The sequence below is a fragment of the Myxine glutinosa genome, chromosome 2 (genome assembly GCF_964187855.1).
Source record: "Myxine glutinosa chromosome 2, kmMyxGlut1.1, whole genome shotgun sequence".
Taxonomy (NCBI): domain Eukaryota; kingdom Metazoa; phylum Chordata; class Myxini; order Myxiniformes; family Myxinidae; genus Myxine; species Myxine glutinosa.
This window is the reverse complement of record NC_136262.1, coordinates 251451019-251476256: the sequence shown is the minus strand read 5'-3', so window position 1 is coordinate 251476256 and position 25238 is coordinate 251451019. Positions and strand designations below refer to the sequence as shown.

Below are 25238 nucleotides of genomic sequence, written 5' to 3'. Positions count from 1 at the left end.
CTGTTGTAAAGCATTAGTATCGTTCTATTTTGATTTGATGGCTTCCTTTTTCATCGATTAATCATTCGGTCACTTTATCAAACACTGAAGGTGTTTGATTTGAAATCCAACTTGGATTTGTCAAATCAGATGTCGCTGCAATGGATGGTAACAACAAAAGCTTCATCAAAGCTACTTAACACTGTGTGAAGCAATGAGAGCTAACGTTTGAAACGTTAACCCTTCGTTGGAGTAAAAATGGGGGAACTACTATGTAGTAGTTCTATAGGAGGGAACTACTACTATATATAGTAGTTCTATAGGAGGGAACGATAATATATACAGACTTGGCATTAAATATGGAATTTTTTTTTTTCTTGACTTGGGTTTACTTTCTTAACTCAGTATATCAATCTGGTGAGTTTCTTTTACACTTTGGTGATTTATTTGTTATAAGAACCATGTCACTGATTGTCTGTCGCAGCAAGAAGTCAACAACAGGATTATATCACAGGTGGCGTGGCAAAATGTACGGACAGGTGCATTTGATGATTGGCTTCACAGTCGGGTATACAAGGGTTGTTGCATTCTGTATTAGTGGAAAACAACTGCTGCACGTCTCCAAAAGTTATTGCCGCTTCCTCTGGAGATGGTCCTTCAACTCGACAATGCTGTTTGTCATGGAGTGGTGGCTTTACGAAATTACGGCATGAAACAGCGTGCTATTGCTCGGCAGTATGGCATCACTCAAGGTCAGGTGCCAAAGATCCTGAAACGAAATTCTCAGAGGGGTGTCCCTACTCCAATACCGAGGCCAGGACATCCCCGCAGAACCACAAGGAGGGATGATCGCCAGCTGCACCGGTTAGTCCGCAATGGCAGTACCAAGTCAGCTAATCGGCTTAGGGCTGAGTGGCAGCAACTGACAAATGTGCCTGTATCCAGAAGGCTAGTCAACCAACGACTGGTTCAAGCAGGCTATCGTGCCAGGCGTCCCCTGAGAAAGCCACGCCTGACCAGACAACACCGCCAGCGCCGATTGCAGTGGGCCAGAGAGCACTGTCAATGGCAGCCAGGACACTGGAATCACATGATCTTCAGTGACGAGTCTAGATTTCTGGTCTATCGTCAAGATGGCCGTGTCCGAGTGCACAGACAAGTGCATTAAGCCTGCAACAAAGATTGTATAGTGCCAAGAGTCCAAGCTGGAGGTGGTGGGGTGACCGTTTGGGCTGCTTTTCATGCAGGGGGCAAAACTGACCTGGTTGTTCTGAATGGAAACCTGAACCAGTTGAAGTACAGGGCCATTCTGGAAGAAACATTGCTTCCATTTGCTCGTGCAGCCTTTCGAGGAAACTTTGTCTTCCAAGATGACAATGCACGGCCTCATCGTGCTCGCATGATCCAACACTTTCTTGCTGACCGTGGTGTAGAGCATATGGAGTGGCCTGCCATGTCCCCGGATATGAATCCGATAGAGAACTTGTGGGCAGAATTAACGCGTCAAATCGACCATTTGGACCAGCAGCCGACCTCTGTGCGTGAATTGCAGCAGGCTATTGTCACTGCATGGCAAGCGATTCCTGTCCAAACCTTGGCAAATCTCGTGAACAGCATGCCTCGATGTGTACGTGCCCTCCTGAATGCTCATGGGGGTTACACGAAGTACTGAACTGTAATTTTACTGTCCGTAATCCCAGTCGTAATTTAACTTTTGTTTTTGCTAAAATAATTTTTGGCTAATGTGCAAAATAAAGAGATACTTCTGGAAAACGTACAGAAGTTTAACACAGTACTGTCCATGAATTGAGTTCGATATCAGTTTACATCACTTTCAAGGATCAATTTATTTGTTTCGAAATGTCAAATGAGGTTTTTGTTTCTTTTAAAGGTCACATTAACAAAATCTAGAATAATTTCAACATAATTCCAATGAACTTTTGGTTCTAAGACATCTTGAAAAGTAAGTTCACCCCCACGAAAAAATTATTCCATATTAAATGCCAAGTCTGTATATATACAGTCACGTGAAAAAGTAAGTACACCCCATGTAAAGTTTTGACTTTTTCAACATATTTCAACATACAGCTATTTGATCTTCATTTCAACAATATTGATAGATAAAGGTGATATATTATAACAAATATCATGAAACATTTACATTTTGTAGTCCATTGTATAATTTAAATAAACATAAATGCAAATTTCGCATGTGGAAAAAGTAAGTACACCCCTACATTTATCACTACTTCAAATACATAAAATTAGCATTAGAACTTCAAATACCACCAGCTCAGGTGCAAATGATTAGAACATCGTTGGAGAGGATCTTGGAGGAACCTGTCTTATTTAAACCTCAGACATTTAGTTTGGTTTGCTCTTTGTTGTTGTAGTGTGCGGCGTCACCATGCCGAGATCAAAAGAGCTCTCTGAGGCCTTCAGAAAGAGGGGTATCGATGCCAACGAGTCTCGGAAGGGATTTAAAAAGATCTCCAAACAATTTGAAATCAATCATTCGACTGTCCGGAAGATCATCTACAAGTGGAGAAGATTCCAAACAACTGCCAACTTGTTCAGGCCAGGCCGCCCCAGCAAGTTCAGCTCGAGAGCAGACCGCAAGATGCTGAAAGAAGTCTCTAAGAACCCCAGAATGTCATCACGGGACCTACAGGCAGCTCTTGCCACTGTTGATGTCAAAGTGCACGAGTCTACCATTAGAAAGAGGCTGCACAAATTTGATCTACATGGGAGGTGTGCCAGGAGGAAACCTTTGCTGTCCAGAAAGAACATCATGGCAAGACTAAAGTTTGCCAATGAACACCTAGGCAAAGACCAGCACTTTTGGGACAATATGCTCTGGACATATGAGTCAAAGGTACAGCTATATGGCCACAGTACCAGGAGACATGTTTGGCGAAAACCAAAGACAGCATTTGACCACAAGAACCTGGTACCAACTGTAAAGCATGCTGGTGGAAATATTATGGTTTGGGGCAGCTTTGCTGCATCAGGGCCTGGGCAGCTCACCATCATAGAATCCACTATGAATTCTTCATTGTACCAGAGGGTGCTTGAGGATAAAGTGAGGCCATCTGTCTGAAAGTTGAAGCTCAACCGAAGATGGACCTTGCAACATGACAATGACCCTAAACATACCAGTAAATCCACCAAGGAATGGCTGAAAAGGAAGAAATGGAGGGTTCTGGAATGGCCAAGTCAAAGCCCGGATCTAAATCCCATCGAGATGTTGTGGGGGATTTGAAACGAGCTGTGCATGCAAGAAACCCCTCAAACATCGCACAGCTGAAAGAATTCTGCATGGAGGAGTGGGAAAAATTTCTCCCAGTCGACGTCAGAGAATGGTAGACAGTTATAAGAAACGCCTACTTGAGGTTGTTTCTGCCAAAGGGGGCAATATCACCTTTTCGAGCCAAGGGTGTACTTACTTTTTCCACATGCGAAATTTGCATTTACGTTTATTTAAATTATACAATGGACTACAAAATGTAAATGTTTCATGATATTTGTTGTATTATATCACCTCTATCTATCAATATTGTTGAAATGAAGATCAAGTAGCTGTATGTTGAAATATGTTGAAAAAGTCAAAACTTTACATGGGGTGTACTTACTTTTTCACGTGACTGTATGTATATATATATATATATATATATATATATATATATATATATATATATATATATATATATATATATATATATATAGATATATATATATATATATATATATATATATATATGTATATATATATATATATATATATATATATATATATGTATATATATATATATATATATACATATGTATATATATATATATATATATATATATATATATATATACATACATGTATATATATATAATATATATATATATATATATATATATATATGTATATATATATATATATATATATATTGTTACGGTCCGCGGATAAGGATGCTGTTTGCCGAGCGGAGGCACCGCGGCCGAACAGTTTTTCCCGACTAACCCGATCCCCGAACGTTGGCCGGATCGCGCCACAGCTATTCAATTTGGAAACCTCTAAAGCGACCGAATGTAAAGAGGAAGAAGAAGACGTACAGAAGAGTAACGGGATTTATTATTTACACACACAAGCAAAAGGAGCAGTCAAAGTTATATACAGGGCACATGGAAAAAGCAGGTGACACAGTGAAAATACTAGCTTATACAAACTTAATTAAATACCCAGGACAGAACAAACAGAACAAACTCACGTACACAAGAAGGATGGAATGGCAGGAATGAATGCTGGAAGGAGGAATGGGAAGGTTCAGCTGGGGCAGATGGTTCGGGCTTGATCCCGCACGGGACGTCGGCTGGACCTCGACGGCCACCGATGCCACCGCTATCTGGTTCCCGCGGGGTAACGGGTTGAAGCTGCCTGGTGGAGTCAATGCTGCTTGTGGAGCCAAAGCTGTGTCTCTGGCTCACCTCAGGACGCGTCTGCCGTCTCTGGCGCAACTGCTTGTAATTGACCTTGAACCTTCTCTCTCTTCAAAGCTCATCTGGATCTTCTTTCAGTTGGTTCTCCCTGGAGGATCTTCTGGATCATCTCCTTACACAACTCAGCAACTACTCCACTCCACAACGTCCTTGCGCACGCGCTTTTATAACGCCTCCGGCGATCAAGCCGCCGGCCTTCAGTACACGCCCATCGGTGTGCTCACCTCGGCCCTGGTTGGTCGCGCGACCCTCTGGCTCCGCCCTTGATGACGACAGGCGGGCACGCCTTTCTTCCCCGACCCGAGCACATGTTCAATGGTGGTTTTGGAGGGGATGTAATATTGGCAATCGAGGCTTGGCCATGACGAAAGGGGAAATGGAGGTTTTGGGAATGGGAATGAAGAATGAAGGGAATCTATCTTATTTCACTTGGTGCAATGGAGTGTCATTTTAATGGGAGACAAAGCCTTAACCTAATACACAGAATAAGGAAATAAACTACTGAACAAGGGTATTATAGTGTCCTTCAATGTATGCTTTATGGAATTAACTACCGGAACGCCCTTTGACCTTTATACAACAGACTGGAGGCAGGAGGGTCCAGAATAAAGCATAATTCACAACAATTTACTATATAATACAACACAATAAAAAAACACAATCTCATATCTGCAACAATATATATGTATATATATATATATATATATATATATATATATATATATATATATATATATTGTTACGGACGCGGTTAAAGATGTTATTTTGACCGAGCGGTGGTGTAACGGCGACCGAACAGTTATTCCCCGACTAATACCCGATTTGCCCCAAACTTTGGCCGGATCGCGCCACCGCTATTCAATCGGGAAAACTCTAAAGCGACCGAATACAAAGAGGAAGAAGACGTACAGAAGAGGAATTGGATTTATTATTTACACATACAAGTAGGAAGAAAGCAGTCACGTTTATTTACAGACGAGATTAGATACACAGTGCAACGCTAGCTTACCTACAGTCTTAATTAACCCAGGGACAGAACAAACAAGGACAGACTCACTCGGGGAATGATGATAGGACTGGCGGGAGATGGATGGCTGGCGGGATAGGGAGGTCCACTGGTCCTTCAGCATGATTGACTCGTTGGGCAGCTGCCGCTCCTCCGCGGCCCTGCTCCAAACTGCCGTCCAGGCCTCACGCTGCTGTGGCTGCAGTTTCGGTGGCTCCAGCTGCAGCAAATGCAGTTGCGGTGGCTCGAGCTGCAGTTCAACTCTGGACTTCTTGGTTGGACTCAACTCCTTGGACTCCCTCTCGTCTCTCGGTAAAGGCTCATCTCTCTTCTGCCTTGGGAACGCCCTGCCTGCGGGTTATATAGGCCCCACCCCTCAACCTTCGCGAACCTCCTCGATGTTTCTCTCCACACCCTCTCCAAGTCCAACCCCTTGTTCGTGGTTGGTTGAGTGGGGCTGACTCACTCCTCCCCTCTATGACGAGGTGGGGACCCGCCTTTCTTCCCCAACCCTGCCTCGTGGCCAATGGTGGATGAAGAGAAAACCGCCCAAAATGCAGTTGGCAATTGACGAAAAGGGGGAATGGAAGTTTTGGGAGTGGGAATGAAGGGAATCTATCTCTTTCACTGGTGCAATGGAGTATTTCAATTAATGGGAGACACAGCCTTACCCTAAAACACATAATAAGATATAAGCTATCGAACAGGGGTATTCTATGATTAGCTGTTGTGTGGATGCTTTATGGACTAATTATGGGACGCCCTTTGACCTTTACACAGCTCCGGAGGCAGGAGGCGCAGAATAAACAATAATAATAATACACACAATCAAAAAAAATACAGTCCTCATATCCGCAACAATATATATATATATATATATATATATATATATATATATATATATATATATATATATATATATTGTTACGTTTGTGGGGGTAGGCATGAAATAACTCGTAGGAAAGTCAGAATCGTATAAATTAGCATGCTCCGAGTGTCGCGAATAGGAAGAACGCATCTCGATGTACATAAGTAGGCCGTCAATCCGGGTAAGAGCATTTGCATGTCACCATAAGGAAGGTGTCTTTGTGCTAATTAATTATAGGGCTTAAAGATTAATTCCCCAGGGTGTAATTTGCCTCATGTGGTCTTCCCTTTGGTTTATTACATTCGGCCAGCCAGGAAATTGAGGGCTCAGTAAAACAACGAGTGTACTGTAATGGGACTCATTCGCTTACAGCGCCGTCAGGACCGACAGAAACAGCATTTGCCAATCAGCAAGGAAACCCCGACGTCATCTGAAAATTTCCGAACGATGACTGGACTCCACCCCCCGACGACTCATAACGAGGAGGCCACGCTCTGGCCTTCGTGATTGGTGGAGGCACGATGGGATGATTGAGTAGTGCTCGATGATTGGACAGTGTGAGACGCCAGCGTGGAACATTCGAGACCTGAGCAAGAAGACGCCGTCTCGTGATCTTTGTCTCTCTCTCTCTCTCTCTCTCTCTCTCTCTCTCTCTCTCTCTCTCTCTCTCTCTCTCTCTCTCTGGTACTGGCATCGAAACGAGCGGTCGTATCATTTTTAGCTCTCTCTGTCTCAGTCGTGGGTGGTGGCGCATCTTTGGCTTGTGTGCGCTTGTGGAAAGAGACTGAACAAGAGAGGTTCGGGGCAGTTGGCATAGCGAGAAGGACCTCACGTTGGGACGTCGAGCAGCGCGACTCCGCGCCATTTTGTGCGCTTCCCGCGTGGTTGTTTGGAGGCGATGAACAATGAGCAAGCCTTACCAGCCATTTGGGGATGCAAAGCTGAGTGCCGGCCGATTCCAAATAATTTTATTAAGTTTCCTCTGCATTTGAATGCAGAGGAATACCTATTATTATTCCTGGAGTTTTTCTTTTTAGGTTTACTACCTAGAGGAATACCTATTGTTTTTCCTAGAGTTTATTATTATTCTTTCGCCTGATTTTTTTCACCTCCGAAAACTTTAAAATAACGTTCTCAGCAACTGTTGGTCCGATTGAAACGAAATTTTCAACAAGTGATTGGCTAGGCAAGTATAATTTTTTACTGCTAATTATGACATCATAGGTTACGTGGTATGGGCGCCATCTTGGAAAATACCTTCAAATTTGGCCCTCTATATCTCTGAAACGGCTCATTGGAAAAAATTGAGTCATGGTTCATTCTAAAGAACTCTGCAATGGTACCAAAAAACACGTTTATTTAGGATATTAAAAGTGCTAACATTACGAAGTTATAATTCGACAATAGACCCCTTGATGCCACTAATGTCATACTTGTTTTCCATATCTTAAGTGAAAAAAACTCATAATTCAAAAATTTTTGACATCATATGTCACACGGTTCTGCCACTATAATGTTTTTTTGTGAAAAAACTAAAACCCATTTTTCTCCACAACAGCTGAACCCAATCTTTGCATACGGAATTGCATGCCCATGGTGAACAAAAATTTCCTGCAGGACGATGTCGTACAGTTTAGAAGTTATGACGTTTTTAAGCATAAACCCTAAATCCTATCTCCTCCCTAATTTTTGAAGATATCGAGTGGAAACTTTACACAAACGTTCCCCATGTGGGGTAGTTAAAACGTTACTTGGAAAGTTTCGATAATTCACATGGTAGGGCCGCAATAAATAATTGAACGAAAATCTTAAAAAGCTTCTATCTCTTGAACCGCTGCATTGCTCGACTTAAAATTTCAATGTAATGTAGGTCTCATCAAGGGGAATAAGTAATTGAAATTTCAACATGACTGATTATACGGTCTGGAAGCTAGAAGTCGTTATTGTGGAAAGAAGAAGAAACACAACACTTTTTTTCTCAGGCCATGTAACTGATTGGTTTCCTGCATCGCAGCTTCGCAAACCCTTGATGATTTTGAGAGATTGGAACACGAGGAGAAGAATAAGGTAAGTTGGAAATCTGTGGGATTTGTAGTTTTTAAGTTATCGTCGAAAAAAGAAATTGCGCCTTCGCTGAGAGCCAGGCCTTAATTTTCACTTGGCGTGATTTGTGCAGGTGATATATGTACGGGATCATTTCAACTCGGAATTAAATTCGGCTCTCGGATTTGGTAGTTGTTAAGGTAGTTGAATATTCGACCACCGCAAACCCGGCAAAAACGAAATTTCTGGTCTTCATCAATGATCTCTCCGACTCTCTGGAAAACCCTCGCCATCTCTTTCCTGATGACTCCACTCTCTGCCGCTCCATACCTCATCCCTCAAATCGGCAGTCTGCAGCCTCCTCACTCTCCGCAGACCGTGACAAAATCACAGACTGGGCAAACAAGTGGAACACGTCTTTCAATACTGGCAAATCTCACACTCTTACAATGTCTCTCCGAAAAGACCATCTGGACAACCCTCCCATCTACATTCTCAACAATCCCCTCCAAGAAGTTCTGTCACTCAAGCTTTTGGGTCTCACTATCTGCCATGATCTTTCTTGGGAAAACCACATTTCCAAGCTGGCCTCCAAAGCCAGTCGCCGACTGGGCATCATACGTTGTGCGAAGTCCTTCCTTGGCACACCTGAGCTCCTCACCACATACAAGGCTTTCATCCGCAGCTCAATGGAATACTGTTCTCCCCTCTGGGCTGTGGCCCTGCCTCAGACTAAGCTTGGCTTCACGCTGTTGAAACCAAAGCTTTCAGAATAATTAGAATCTCCCGCGATGCAGCTGATTGTGAGGGCCTTTCACTCACTCACCGCAGACAGGTTGGTGGTCTTTCTGTCTTCTTTCGACTCCTCTCCGGCCTAGCTCCCCCAGCTCTGTCTGTGCTCTGTCCCCCAAATATTCCTACAGGTCGCACAAGAGCTGCCAGCAACCCTCTTCTGGTGAAACTGCCAAAATCAAGACTCTCTGCTCACCTTCACTCTTTCATTCTTCTTTTCTTTCGCCTCTGAAACAAACTCCCTCACTCTCTTCAATCCGACTACTCCCTCCAGGTCTTTAAAACAGCTGTTCACCACCATCTCTTATCTTCCCCATCAAAAACCTTGAACTTTTCAACCCTTGTTAATTTCACCCCAGATCCACTTTTTTGAAATACCGACTTCTTTCCTTGAAGTCCTAGCAGTGTCCATTTTTTTTATACCTCTCTCACAAACCCCCCTCCCCCCCCCCCCTTCCCACGCCTCCTCCCCCCAAGCCCTCTCCCTTCCACACATCTACCTCCTCTCAAATGTTGTGTTTGTGTGCTTCCCCTTCTCCCCCCATCTTGTTTTCCGCTCCCTCTTTTTATATATTTTGTTTGTCTGGTTGATTTGTTTGTGAAGTAAATGTTAGCTCTTTCACGAGTCTCGATTCAGTATACAAAAAAAAAGAAAAAAAAAAGCTCATACGATCGTCTATTTTGTATACCAAAAAAAAGAAAATAAAGAAAAGTTGTCCAAATGTCACACCCGTCCATGCCTGTGGGATTCCCATGGTGACCCCACTCATATCATTAATATTATGCTATTATTATAAGTGCTGTTACTTTTGTAATGAGTAGCAGCTTTGGAAAAACGCCACGTAAATGCCTTGGAAGAACTCCACGGAAGCAGCAGGAAAGGTCGTTTTATTAACCCTTGTGGGGTATATATACTGCAGTAGATCGACAATGAGGTGCGATCATCGACGTGATAAGCATGGACTAATGTTCGGATTTCTCCAAATTTATTTAAGTTCAGTGTTAAACAGCATTATCGACTATTTGAAAAGGTAATCAAACGTGTTTGTGGTTTATAATATTTTTACTTCCTGTAAAAGTCGTTGTTCCCATGAAAACGCCATGATAAGCTATTTATACACGTTATCACTGCAGTAAACCCCTTGGGGAAGTGGGATATTATTAGTATTAATATTATTTTGTAATAACATTGCTATTATGGTACAGGCAGTCCCCGGGTTACGAACGAGTTCGTTTTTAAGTCTATCTGTAAGTCGAATTTGTATGTAAGTCGGAACAGTTACGTACGGTTCACATCTAGCGTCAACTAGTCATATGTTTGTCTTAGTATATAGTATATATTTTACTTAAAACATCTATAGGTATAAAACACATTAAAGAAACATTTCTTAAACTGTTTAGATAGAAAATAAAAGATAATGATTAAAGGTTAACAATTACTCTCGTTCCAATTGATGTCTTGCATACCTTGAAACGATCATACCTTGATATGATTTATCATATCTATTTATCTCTTCTGGTGGGAGGCCAGAAGCAAACAGACAATGCAGAAATTGCGAATAAAAATTCCACATTCCTATAGCACCTTCAGTCGCACGTCAGACATGGACAGCAAGTTCGTGAAAGACTTCCATGAAAAACGTAACGGTTCGCAAACAAACGGGTACAACGTACGTTTGTTTCATCCCCAGTCAATGGCGATTTTGATCCTATAACCAAATTACCAATAGCCTTTCAATTTCGATAATTAAACCACTGCGTTGCTTAGTGATAATTGTCACTTTCATTGGGACAGAGCCTTTTACATGCTCCATTACTCTCCCCCTTGTCCTTCATAATTGTCCCGATCATTGACCTGGTGTTGGCTTAGCGGTTAGGGTGCCGGCTTGGGATCCTAGGATCCTGGGTTCGAATCCCGGTCGATCTCTAAATTAACACCAGGGGGGTTGACTCAGCCTGTCATCCTTCCGAGGTCGGCAAATTTAGTACCAGCTTGCTGGGATGAATGATCATGGTGTGTACCCCGATTTAGAATAGGTACACCGTATTCCTGCGCATCGTAAGAGGCGACTAAGGGTTGGCGCCAGGAAGGGCATCCGGCCATAAAAACATTGCCTGAAACAGGGAACCATGATTGTCATGGGGCCCGCAAGGCTAACCCCTGCTCTAGCGGGGAAAATGGCCTTAAAACGATCATTCATATTCAATATTGACCGACTGTAGCCTAACGCTTTTCCAATGTTTGTTGGCGTTTCACCTCTCTCCGATCGCTTTATTATTTCCACTTTCGTTTCAATCGTGATCGTTTTCCTTTTCTTTGATGCATCACCATCACTTGCATCAGATTTACGCTTTGGAGCCATGATTACGAGGGTAAACACACGAAAATTTTAAGTCAAAACACAACGCACACAACAGTGTTTATGCGATCCAACTTAAAATGGCTACGACGGCGTGGCGTTGCTCTCCCTCGGGCCAACGAACCGCTGAAAACGCGCAGTGTTTTGAGCGTCGCGCAAAGTAGTCCGCCCGTTCGTTTGTACCAACCATTGTATGTAACTCAATTTTTAAAATTATACGCTTTACCGAGGTCGGTACGTAAGTGCGGGCGTTCGTAAGTCGGGCGTTCGTAACCCGGGGACTGCCTGTATTATAATTAGTTTTGTTATTGGAAGTGGCCTTGGAAAAACACCGCGATAAAGCTAATGTAACATTGATATACACCTCAACACACAACCCAATTGAGGGCAATGGCGGGGAACAACCACTCGGGGGAGGAAAACCCCCTTGGGGAGGGGGGGGGAAATGAATACGCTACAACCTTCATTGTTTAACCCTTAGTCATCCTGTCAAGTTTGGTTGAAATTGGATAAGTAACGACGGAATGTATCGTGGTCAAAAATTCATCAGACAGACACAAAATGGCGTATTTTAGTATGATGATGTCAACCACAACACAGATGTAGGTTGACTATGCAGAGACTGACTGAACTGATCAAGAGAGCTATGTAAATAATTAGCTGCTGCTCAATATCTAGGATCAGCTGGGTTTGCTCAGCTACACTAATGTCATTGTCAACCACTTCATCGATTAACTTTTGAGATGATGCTGTTCCAAGTAAAGTTATCATTCTGTTGTGCCCACTTCTTGAATGCCTGCCAGTGTGACTGGGTGAACGCCTCATTGATCTCTCGAATGGCATGAATAATTTGATAATAGTCTCCTCCATCACCAATGATCTTCTTGGCAATGCCTTCTGAGCAGAGTCCTGCTGACACAATCAGTTCCTCGGCAGCATTGCCTGAATGATTTTGCAAATGGTCTTGACATAATTGTGCACTTCATAAAATCCACCAAGGAGGATTACTACCTTTCTAAAGATGTCACTGTACTGTCGAAGAGCTGTGGCTAGTTCACATGTAGCTTGGTCCCCGGTGATAATCATCCACTGATGACCCAAGGCATGTGATATTTTAACAAGGTGAACCATTTTCTGAGGGTGGCAGGATTCGTTGGTGATTTGGGAATCAGTGGCAGGTAGCCAATCTTGTTGGCTTTCTGTTTTTCAGCTGGTCTTGCACAGAATGTAGGAAACCCTGGCAGTCCAACGCCATCGTCAACCGATGCATCAATTAGGACTGATGTCCTGACAAGTCGACCAAGTTTCCACAGGAGAAGATTTGTTTTGCAAAGTTATCAGTTTCCGTTTGTAAACTGTCAAGTGTGGGAATATTTGCTCGTGATAGTGATTCAGTTGTCATGCTGTTGGCTCAGCCTGTCATCCTTCCTAGATTGGAAAATTGTGCACCAGCTTGCTGGGATGAATGATCCCGGTCTGTACCCCGATTTAGAATAGGTACACCATATCCCTGCGCATCGTAAGAGGTGACTAAGGGCTGGCGTCAGGAAGGGCATCCGGCCATAAAAACATTGCCTCAAATAGGGAACCATGATTGTCATGGGGCCTGCAAGGCTAACCCCCGCTCTAGTGGGGGAAAATGGCCTTAAAATGATCATTCATATTGTTTGTTGCAAACTTTTGCATCTGTTCCAAGAATCTTTGCCACTTTTCCAATATTGTTTGGTTGTCTTCTTTCTGCTTATTAACCTCATTGTTCTGTGCCAATTTTAACTCTTCGAGAGCATCTCCTATTGGAGCATTCACTGCACACACAAATGCTGATTCATGGCTTTGGTCCATTATAGCCACACGAGACCCATCATGTTTGTCAAGTCTTTCCTTTAAGCTAGTTGGGTGGTGGTGGTATCCACATGTAACTCTGAGTTCAGTAACCTGTTGCTATTACTTGCCTCGCAGTGCAGACATTACAATAACTAGTGTTTTGTGAAACAACAATTCATCCACTTGCTTCACTAGTGCCAAGCTAGTTGATAGAGTCCATTTATTTAGGACTTTCCTATGGGTACCCTTGTATTTTTAAACACATCCATACAGTGTTTCTCGTAACAAATGTCATTAGAAACCATGTCATGCCCTTTATCAGAAATATGTAGCAACGCATCTTGACGGTTCAGTTCCTGAGCTTTTGCCTTTATTTTCTGCTCTCTATTTTTAGTTGTGATTTTACTGGTTGACTTGCATTATTTGGGCCAAATTTTGTTGCAAATAACACATGTTGGCATATTGAGGCAACAGTGATCGTGTTGTTGACTGAGAAGCCCTAGATGAGGAGCCTGTCCCTTCATCGGTTTTCCGATTTGATGATACATTTCCCATCCTTCTCTTTTTGGCGAGGTTGACGCTCTTTTTCAATAAGTACCTGCTCCTGCAAATACTGTGCCATTTTGGGGTCTTGTCATGCAACCAGTTGTCTTGTTTAGCTATTGTCTGTAACTGTTCAGCTGTTTCGTCACATCTTCCTTCCATTGTGGTGTGGAGCATTGGCAGGCTTCCCCGAGAAACGTTCAATATATTATTTGTGTCTTTTCCTTGGCACATGATATGCAGGGAGTGTTTGATTTGCTCCAACTTTCTCTTGGTACCACGTTTGCTATCATGTTTGAGAGATACGCTCCCACGTCGTAGAGGACTGCTCATCTTAGATCTGCAAAACAAGCAAAAACTATGTTCGAATGACCAAGATTGTAATTTTCATTCAAATGGCACGGTGGCCATCTTGGATTTGCAGCTTTTGCTTGCGATAACTCTAATGATGTGTTGACATGAGAATATGGGCTAGAATAAATGTATGGTTATAATTTTATCTGATGGTTTAATGTGTCTTATCTACTGAAATATGAACAAAATGGTGATTTTTTTTCTTATAAATCTAATAGCGGCCATCTTGAATTTGCATTTCTGGACTTTGAGCAAAATCTTGCAAGGGTTATACCTGCCTGATTTGCTATAATGGTCCGACCTGTCTAATTATACCTGGTTATACCTGCCTAATTTGCTATTATGGTTCTATAGAAGGTACTCACTGTCAATGCAAAAATAGCATGCCATACCAGATGCACCTATGTTGGCCCCCTGGGTATATGCAGCTTTCTACAGCTAGAAGAGCAAGGGAGTAGGGTGTATACATATATATATATATATATATATATATATATACACACACACACATATACATATGTAGATACATATATACTGTACATATACCTACTATATACACACGTTGTTCGGAAAGGAATCCCTTCTCGGGACTCCCTTTACTGTATTTTATATTTTGTCTCACTCCTGCAAAATCAATTGGCTATTTTATGACAATTCAAACTGCCCACGGGGCATATGACAAACAAGCCACAATGAGTCACCAACAATAATAGACCTGAGGGCACTTCAATAACCTGATGATATATTCCCATATCTTGGTAGAGTTGTCGTGATCTATGGACTCAATGCAGTTGCAGTGAACCAAAAAAGCAAATTTTGGCAAACAGGATGAATAATTGATCCGCCAGTGAAGTGACAGGTAGGCTCTGCTCATATTCTGGTAATATAGATAATTATTTGAGGACTAGCTCTGAGCTTGGATCACATGGGTGTGGCTTCAAATTAACACGCAATTCTCTCCTGGTAAGTGTCGGTACGGCATCGTGTTTCCGCAGTTTCCGAGCTTGTTTCCCATGTAGTGAGCCTGTTGATCCAATACGAACACCGACGGCTCGAAGTGGTCTTCTCAAACAACACGATATTTTGAATTAACGTACGTTTTGATGTTGAATTTGGTTGTTCCTAGGTTTTTCAACCACCAAGCACATGATCGTTGATGATCTTTTCGTCGGTCAGTGATGCATAAAAACGACTTTTGAGTTCTGTGGGCAAATGTATTGACGATTCAAACAGTTAAACACTTGGCACATTGGCATCTTGAACACTAGAATAACATCTTGAACACTTGAACACTAGAACACTAGTTTCACTTGTGATGAAACGCAGACATACACGTCCGTCAATGAGTTGTGCAACTTTCACGTCATGCGCATCGTGCATCGCCGGAAGTAGCTCATTTGCATAATGGCAGTGAAAATAGTCCGATTTAAAAACACGATTATGTGGCTTATTATTCTCTCCCCCAAAATTATTTAGTCCTCCTGCTCCTATCCCTCCAACAACCGAACACTATAAACACATGACCATCATATCTAAATCTGTAAAATGATCGTTTCAGAGCGCTGCAATGTTTTTGTGTCACCCTTTACCACAAAAATATGCGTGCAGCTTAAAGTCATCACGTAATTCAAATAAATCCTGGTATTATCCCATGCTTTTTCGAAAAGAAAAAAAAGAAAAAAAGGAGGATATTGTAATCTGCTCTGTCTGTCCGTCCGTCTGTCCGTCTGCCATGCTATCTCCTCTTTGAACGGTTGGGCTAAATTCACCAAACTTGGTAGTTATGATCACCACATGGCATCGTGGTGTGAGAGCAGTAGCATATTTGGCCCCACCTCCTGGAGCGGGGTCTACAGGTCAAATATTGAAAAATTTTATTACGGGCGCATGTGAAAATAATTTTAAATGAAACTTTGTATGTGAAATCAACATTGGGGGCGGGGGGGGGGGGGGTGGAAGGGGGCGAATGAAATATACAACGAATTATCCTCGTGCAACTTTTTGCCATCTCTGAACATTGCTATAGGTGGGTAACGTGGGGATTTACAAAGGTGTGCCATGAACTTCGGTCTCGTTCAGTTTATAGGTATATTGTAAATATCTCTACTCTAAATTCTCTGAATGTTTATGATGTTTTAAAAAATAATTGAAGCACACGAGTATCCCTTTAGTCTGACAGAATGGTGCAAAGGTCACACATACACGTCGTCGTTGGCTAGTCTGGGTTTCATTAATACCGATCTGATTATAAACGATCCCATTGGTGCCTTAAGGGTGTAGTACTGGTGAAAAATTGAGAAAACTACATAGGTACCTTTGAGAGGCCTTTACACAAAACAAAGTCAAGTTAATATCTAATTTTCAGTTTTCTTGAAAGATATAATCTTGGCTTTAACTCAGACCAGTTTCAACGCTTCTTTGTCATATTACATGCATATAATTTGCATAAATTAGACCGTCAATAAAAAACAAGGAAAAACAAAGAACACATTTCTACTTCTATCTTCTATGTCACCTATCATTCTTTTCACACAAAACTTGGTACATGTATTATACATGTGTTACTCTACTACCTGATGAGAGGATTTTGTGAAATTATGTCAAATGTTCACTAATTAGCTAATTATGCCAATTACCAGATAAAACTTGGTTGTCCTTCAATAAATCCACAATGGCTACTCCTATAAAAAAAGCCTTCATCATTTTAAAGGAAGTGATATTCTGAATATCCTGTCCAAATTTTCAGCCCAAAAGAATGACGCATTTCCCAAGTTATAACAAATTTCATGCAAAATATTATATTTCTTGTAAATTGCGTGTAAAGATAACAATAATTAGGGGTACTTCTATGACCTCTAATAGCATGGTTCTTGTTTATAAGACTATAAGGAAACTGTTCAGCTAAAAAAAAAAAAAAAAAAAATCACCTGTTCACCAGTACTACACTCTTAAGGCAGGGAGTTGCATCACATCCTGGACCGTCGCTTGGATGAACATTAAGCATGGTGTCCCATCTGTCAGATTGCCAATTTCTCCACTCTGTTGAGTATACTGTGTCAGTGTGGTTGTAACCCCATATATATATATAATAACCCATATATATATATATATATATATATATATATATATAATAACCCCATATATATTAATATATATATATATATATATATATAATAACCCCATATATATATATATATATATATATATATATATATATATATATATATATATATATACATATATATATATATATATATATATATATATATATATATATATATATTTATATATATATATTTATTTATATATATATTTTATATATGTATGTATATATGTATGTATATATGTATATATGTATATATGTATGTATATAATAACCCCATATATATATATATATATATATATATATAATATATATATATATAAATATATATATATATATATATATATATATATTTATTTATATATATATTTATATATGTATGTATATATGTATGTATATATGTATATATGTATGTATATAATAACCCCATATATATATATATATATATATATATATTTATATATATATATTTATATATGTATGTATATATGTATGTATATATGTATATATGTATGTATATTATATATATATATATATATATATATATATATTAATATATATATATATATATTAATTTATATATATATATATATATATATATATATATATATATATATATATATATATATATATATATAGTCCCTGGCCATGGCCGATGAAGACCAGACTCAGACAATGGCCGAAACGAGCTTCAACTCCGAGGCATATTTCGAACCTTGGCGGGATTGTCTTTGGCGCGTGCGGAAAGGCCCGAAGCCTGATCTAACCGCAACACACGGGGTTAAGGCGATCCCCACAGACACAAACATGACACTGTTGAAAATGCAACACGAATCAATCTATCTATAATTCCATTAATCTCTGTGTGTATGTGTGTGTGTATGTGTGTGTGTATGTGTGTGTGTGTGTATGCGACAACGATTTCTCGACAACTACCGGTCCGATATACTTGAAATTGCCAGGTATATTGCTGGGGACCCGAGGATGTGCCTTTTCAAGGTTTGAAATTAATCGGACAAGTACTTACCGAGCTATGGCGATTTAGCCGTTCGCCGTTCGCTTTGGCTTTGCGAATGGACCAAACCATTCATGTAAATAGAGGGGGGGGGGGGGGGTGTTCTGTGGTCGTTCGCTTTGGCTTTGCGAATGGACCAAACCATTCATGTAAATAGAGGGGGGGGGGTTCTGTGGTCGTTCGCTTTGGCTTTGCGAATGGACCAAACCATTCATGTAAATAGAGGGGGGGGTTCTGTGGTCGTTGCGAATGGACCAAACCATTCATGTAAATAGAGGGAGGGGGGTTCTGTGGTCGTTACTGCCACGTGGTTTCAAAGTTTTTTTTTGTTGTTGTTGTTTGCACGCATGTTTTTTTGCACCCACGTACGGGCACGCCCTAGGATGTTTACACACACACACCCCTACACAAATTTTTTTTTTTTTTTTTTTGGCAAGGAACGGGCACCCACGTACGGGCACGTCCTAGCTTATATATAGTACGGGCATGCCCTAGTTTATTAAAATGAAGCAAGGAATAAAAAAATGAGCGTTGTGGTCAAACTACGATCTAAACGAGACGTCTCCATTCAGACTCATATACAAACAAGGGGGAAAGATAAGTAAAAATATCTTCCCTTACTGTAGGGATGACCCTCAGCTCTGGCCCCAAAGTGCGTTGAGGGCGTGTTGGTCATTGCTGCTGGTGTAGCAGCTTGTGTGGGATGCGCCCCAATAATGGTGCCGAACCCGCGCGTCAGAAAACGCCCAGGCGCGAGCAGGCACTCAACCAGCCCTTCCTCGCTTCCACCGTCAAGCGCAAGGTGGGCCCACCTCCCCCCGAAAGACACCACAGTCCAACAACACCCCCCTCCTCCAACGTTGCAAAAACTCCACAATGCTCCGAAGGCTGCACAAGCACGCATGAGAAGAGTGACCGCTGCCACGCAGCCAGGACCAGAAGAGAGAGAGCGGCAAAACACGACCGTCCGCTATGAATCCCTCGATCAGAATAGAAGAATGCGACCAGCTCCTACAAACGCCAGCACAAAGAGGGAGAATGCAACCGCCTCCAATGAACGCCAGGACAAAAAGACCAAGATGGCGAGACGGCTTCTTCTTGCTCTCCTCGCTCTCGAATGTTCCACTGCTGACGTCACACTCTGTCCAATCACTGAGCGCTGCTCGGTCATCCCATTGCACCTCCACCAATCACGGAGGCCGGGGCATGGCCTCCTCATTACGAGTCATTGGGGGGCAGAGTCTAATCTCTGTTCGGGAATGTTCGGATGACGTCGGGGTTTACTTGTCGATTGGCAAATGTGCTGGGTTTCTGTCGGGCTTTTATGGCTGTTTGTTGGTTAGCCCTGGCGGTGTTTTGAGCGAATGAGTCCATTACATCACTATTGTTGTTTGGTGGGCTTTTCTTTGTAATAAAGACGGAGGGAAGATCACAGGGGCCAAATTACACACTGTGGAATTAATCATTAAGCCCTAGAATTAGTTAACACAAAAGCCACGCCCCTTATGGCGACATGCAAACACTCTTAATCTGAATATTTACCTTGCTTATGTACATCGAGATGGCTTCTTCTTCTTCACGTCAAACGGTTCATACTAAAACCTACATATTCTAACTTTACTAAGCTATTTCTTCACCTACCCCCACAAAAGTAACTATATATATATATATATATATATATATATATATATATATATATATATATATATATATATATATATATACCTGTCCATGGTTGTAACCCCTAGCCAAAAAAACGGTCTTTGCAGCCCTACGCCTCTAACAGCATGAGGAGGGTACACAAAATAAAAACCAAGAATTTTTTTTTTTTTTTTTTTTGTATACTGAATCGAGGCTCGTGGAAGAGCTAACATTTATTTCACAAACAAATCAACCAGACAAACAAAATATACAAAAAGAGGGAGCGGAAGACAAGATGGGGAGAGAAGGGGAAGCACACAACCACAACATTTGAGAGCAGCGAGAAGTGTGGGAGGTAGAGGGCTTGGGGGGAGGAGGCGTGGGAAGGGGGGGGGGGGGAGGTATAAAACACAAGGGGACCGAAATTAGCGGGTGTAGAAAAGATCAAGGTTTTGGATGGGGGAAGATAAGAGATGGTGGTGAACAGCTGTTTTAAAGACCTGGAGGGTGGAGTGGGATTGAAGAGAGTGAGGGAGTTTGTTCCAGAGGCGGGAGAAAAGAGGAATGAAGGAGTGAAGGTGAGCAGAAAGTCTTGATTTTGGCAGTTGAACCATAAGAGGGTTGCAGGCAGATCTTGTGCGACCTGTAGGAAATTTTCAATACATTTGATCAACCTATACCACAGCCTCTGTATATTAATGGAACAAAAGGGTAATGTGTATGTAGGCTATATATTTGTGAAGAACTTTTGATACCGAAACTGTATTTGACATCATTAAAACATCGATTTTATTTGTTTATATAATCCCCAAGCACCCAGGCTAGCATTGTCTTTAATATTCACTCAACATATGCATTTAAGTATTGACTCAGAAGTGGGAAGCAAGAGGAGGCTGATGTTTTGGCCATTAACCCCTCGTTGGAGGAAAAGAGCTTTTTTCTCAATCGAAGGGTTAACGCAGGAAACGTCAGCTTCTCCTTGCTTCCCAAGGTGGTTTGCAGACCTCGATCAACGTCACATTGATTTCATCCACTGTTTTACCTGTCCGCCTATGCAATTCGACAGTAGCCTTCACAAGCAAGGCACCTTATACATTAGACTTTGTTCCTAAGTATCCAGCAGTGGTGTGCACAATTACAATTCAATGGTTGTGTATACCCGGGTGGTCTAGTCTGAGTATAAATTGGAGACATTGATATGGTATTTATAGAAACAATGGGGTTGGAACAAAAATAAATGCTTTTGGTAAGATTTGATTCCGGATGTACCGAAGAGTGTTAAGGCTGAGTTGCCATCTATTTAGATATGACTGGGGCGAAGGGATTTTGGGGTGGGAAAGAGCTCAAAAATGAGGAAATCTATATGGACAAATGGAAGATATAAGAGGAGGGCGACAACTTAAAGTGCTGTGGGATAGACCAAGTTGATTTTTTTGAGAATATGCTCAGCTGGCTTTTCTTTCTGCAGTTATTTGATCATAAATTATGTCATACCGAAAATATGGCTTATTTAATACCAAGGTTATATAGGGCATCAGTCATCACCATCAGTCATCAAGGTCATCAGTAAGATGTAGTCAAAATAGGAGAAGTGGGAAACTTTATTTTAGATTCCAAGACATTTTTGAGACCTGCTATATGAAATCCAGTTGCAATCATAGGAGAGATTATTCTTGTCCAGTAGAGAAAATGGAAGGAGTTTTAAGCTTTCTTTACTCAAAATGTGGTTTCACGAAAGATTCCGCAGTTGCAACCAAAAAGCAATTGATCTGTATAATCTCCAAGCGTCCAGACCATGGTGTCATCAAAGTTTGGAGGCAACACCGCAGGCAACCTTTGCTAACTGGAGATAAGCACTTCAGCAGGGTGCCCAATTGACGTATAGAATATTTTATATGACACATTGGTACCTGGAAAATCCTCCAAGAATAGGACCAAAAGTCTTGCAGAATCCTTCATGGCTTCGTGGTTTCAATATTTTTCTTTCTGATAAGATATGTTATTATATCAATCTGAAAATGACTCACTTATCTGCATTCTGCAAGGAATATATAAAATACTTCTTTAAGCTTCAGGGCTCATTGTTATAGATTATTTAATCAGTTGTACCCACGAGGCACAAAGAAGAATATTTTAAACCAATGGCATGCAGCTGTTCACATCAATTGAATTCTGGCTTTTTCTTCAAAAGATGGATGTGTTAACCGTTGATTGTTTGATGCCACAGAAAACTAAATTCATCCCAAATGATCTTATATTATTCTGGGATCATACAAATATTCATATTCCCACCTCCACTGATAGAAGCGCCGTGTATTGATGTCGTACAAGAGCGTTTGAATTCATCGAGCAATCCATTCCTACTGTCATCATAGTTACTAGGGCATGCCCGTACAAAATTATATCCCCCCCCTCTATTTACATGAAATGGTTTGGTCCATTCGCAAAGCCAAAGCGGACGGCTTGCGAGTACGGTGACAATCCCCCCCCTCTATTTACATTAAATGGTTTGGTCCAAAGCGAACGGCTTGCGAGTACGGTGACAATCCCCCCCCTCTATTTACATGAAATGGTTTGGTCCAAAGCGAACGGCTTGCGGAGTTTGGTAAAGAAATCGCCATAGCTCGGTAACTACTTGTCCGATTAATATGAAACCTTGAAAAGGCACATCCTCGGGTCCCCAGCAATATACCTGGCAAGTTTCAAGTATATCGGACCGGTAGTTGTCGAGAAACAGCGGTCGCATACACACAGACACACACACAGACACACAGAGATTACTGGAATTATAGATAGACTAGGGCATGCCCGTACTATATATATATCTAAAATTATATCCCCCCCCTCTATTTACATGAAATGGTTTGGTCCATTCGCAAAGCCAAAGCGAACGGCTTGCGAGTACGGTGACAATCCCCCCCCTCTATTTACATGAAATGGTTTGGTCCAAAGCGAACGGCTTGCGAGTACGGTAGAACCCCCCCCCCCCCCCCTCTATTTACATGAAATGGTTTGGTTCATTCGCAAAGCCAAAGCGAACGGCGAACGGCTAAATCGCCATAGCTCGGTAACTACTTGTCCGATTAATTTCAAACCTTGAAAAGGCACATCCTCGGGTCCCCAGCAATATACCTGGCAAGTTTCAAGTATATCGGACCCGTGGTTGTCGAGAAAGAGCGGTCGCATACACACAGACATACACACAGACATACACACACACAGACACACAGAGATTACTGGAATTATAGATAGATGACATGTTTATGCTGTTAGATGTATAATAGATCAAATGCCTACACATCTGGTGCTCTCCCTCCGCTACGTTTTCTATTCACTATTACCCCCTTCCAAAGTTTTCACATTTTGATGCCATGTCAACTCAAGGTCAAACTCCTAAAATCATCAATTTTCATCTGAAAAATCATTAGTTTTCATCTTATTAACTTGAGAATTAAACAGCAATTACAAAGTGTATCACTGATTTGGAACACCAACTATTAAAGGTCAAAAGGTCAAAGGTCAACTCAAGGTCAAATTTCGAAAATCCTCAATTTTCATCTGAAAAATCTTAAATATTCATCTGAAAAATCATCAATTTTCATCTGAAAAATCTTAAATATTCATCTGAAAAATCCTCAATTTTCATCTGAAAAATCTTAAATATTCATCTGAAAAATCATCAATTTTCATCTGAAAAATCTTAAATATTCATCTGAAAAATCATCAATTTTCATCTGAAAAATCATCAATTTTCATCCGATTGACCCGATCTTTGATTTACAGTGCATTCAGAAAGTATTCAGACCCCTTCACTTTTTTCACATTTTGTTATGTTGCAGCCTTATGCTGAAATCGTTTAAATTCATTTTTTTCCCTCATCAATCTGCACTCAATACCCCATAATGACAAAGAGAAAACAGGATTTTAGAAAGTTTTGCAAATTTTTAAAAAGAAAAAACTGAAATATCACATTGACATAAGTATTCAGACGCTTAACTCAGTACTTAGTTGAAGCACCTTTGGCAGCGATTACAGCCTCGAGTCTTCTTGGGTATGACGCGACAAGCTTTGCACACCTGGATTTGGGGATTTTCTGCCATTCTTCTTTGCAGATCCTCTCAAGCTCTGTCAGGTTGGATGTGGACCGTCGGTGGACAGCCATTTTCAGGTCTCTCCAGAGATGTTCGATTGGGTTCAAGTCAAGGCTTTGGCTGGGCCACTCAAGGACCTTCACAGAGTTGTCCCTAAGCCACTTCTGCGTTGTCTTGGCTGTGTGCTTAGGGTCATTGTCCTGTTGGAAGGTGAACCTTCGGCCCAGTCTGAGGTCCTGAGCGCTCTGTTTCAGGTTTTCATTAAGGATAGCTCTGTACTTTGCTCCGTTCATTGTTCCCTCAACACTGACCAGTCCCCCAGTCCCTGCTGCTGAACCCCCCCCCCCCCCCCCACAGCATGATGCTGCCACCACCATGCTTCACCGTTGGGATGGTATTGGGCAGGTGATGAGCAGTGCCTGGTTTCCTCCAGACATAACGATTAGAATTGAGGCCAAACAGTTCAATCTTGGTTTCATCAGACCACAGAATCTTGGTTCTCACAGTCTGAGAGTCCTTCAGGTGCTTTTTTGCAAACTCCAAGCGAGCTTTCATGTGTCTTTCACTGAGGAGAGGCTTCCGGCTGGCCACTCTGCCATAAAGCCCAGATCGGTGGAGTGTTGCAGTGATGGTTGTCCTTCTGGAAGTTTCTCCCATCTACAACACAGGATCTCTGGAGCTCAGCCAGAGTGACCATCGGGGTCTTGGTCACCTCTCTTACCAAGGCCCTTCTCCCCCGAATGCTCAGTTTGGCCGGGCGGCCAGCTCTAGTAAGAGTCCTGGTTGTTCCAAACTTCTTCCATTTAAGAATTATGGAGGCCTCTTGGGAACCTTCAATGCAGCAGAAAATTTTTTTGTAGGCTTCCCCAGATCTGTGCCTCAACACAATCCTGTCTCTGAGCTCTGCAGGCAGTTCCTTCGACCTCATGGCTTGGTTTTTGCTCTGATATGCATTGTCATCTGTGAGACCTTACTGTATATAGACAGGTGTGTGCCTTTCCAAATCATGTCCAATCAATAGAATTTACCACAGGTGGACTCCAATCAAGGTGTAGAAACATCTCAAAGATGATCAAGAGAAATGGGAGGCACCTGAGTTAAATTTCAAGAGTCATAGCAAAGGGTCTGAAT

General features: G+C 41.6%; 1 protein-coding gene across 3 annotated transcripts in view; it reads left to right on the top strand.

Moving 5' to 3' along the window:
• The window catches only part of HTR4 (5-hydroxytryptamine receptor 4), a 140704-nt gene that overhangs the window by 67522 nt on the left and 47944 nt on the right, over positions 1 to 25238 (top strand). Inside the window, exon 7 of one of the 3 annotated variants that reach the window (XM_068105932.2) lies at positions 12747 to 14400. The exons of the other annotated variants lie outside the window; for them this stretch is intronic. Coding sequence (XP_067962033.1) covers positions 12747 to 12813 — 67 coding nt within the window. The 3' untranslated portion in view covers positions 12814 to 14400. Of the gene's footprint in view, positions 1 to 12746; positions 14401 to 25238 lie in introns of those variants that run through there. 3 annotated transcript variants of the gene reach the window in all.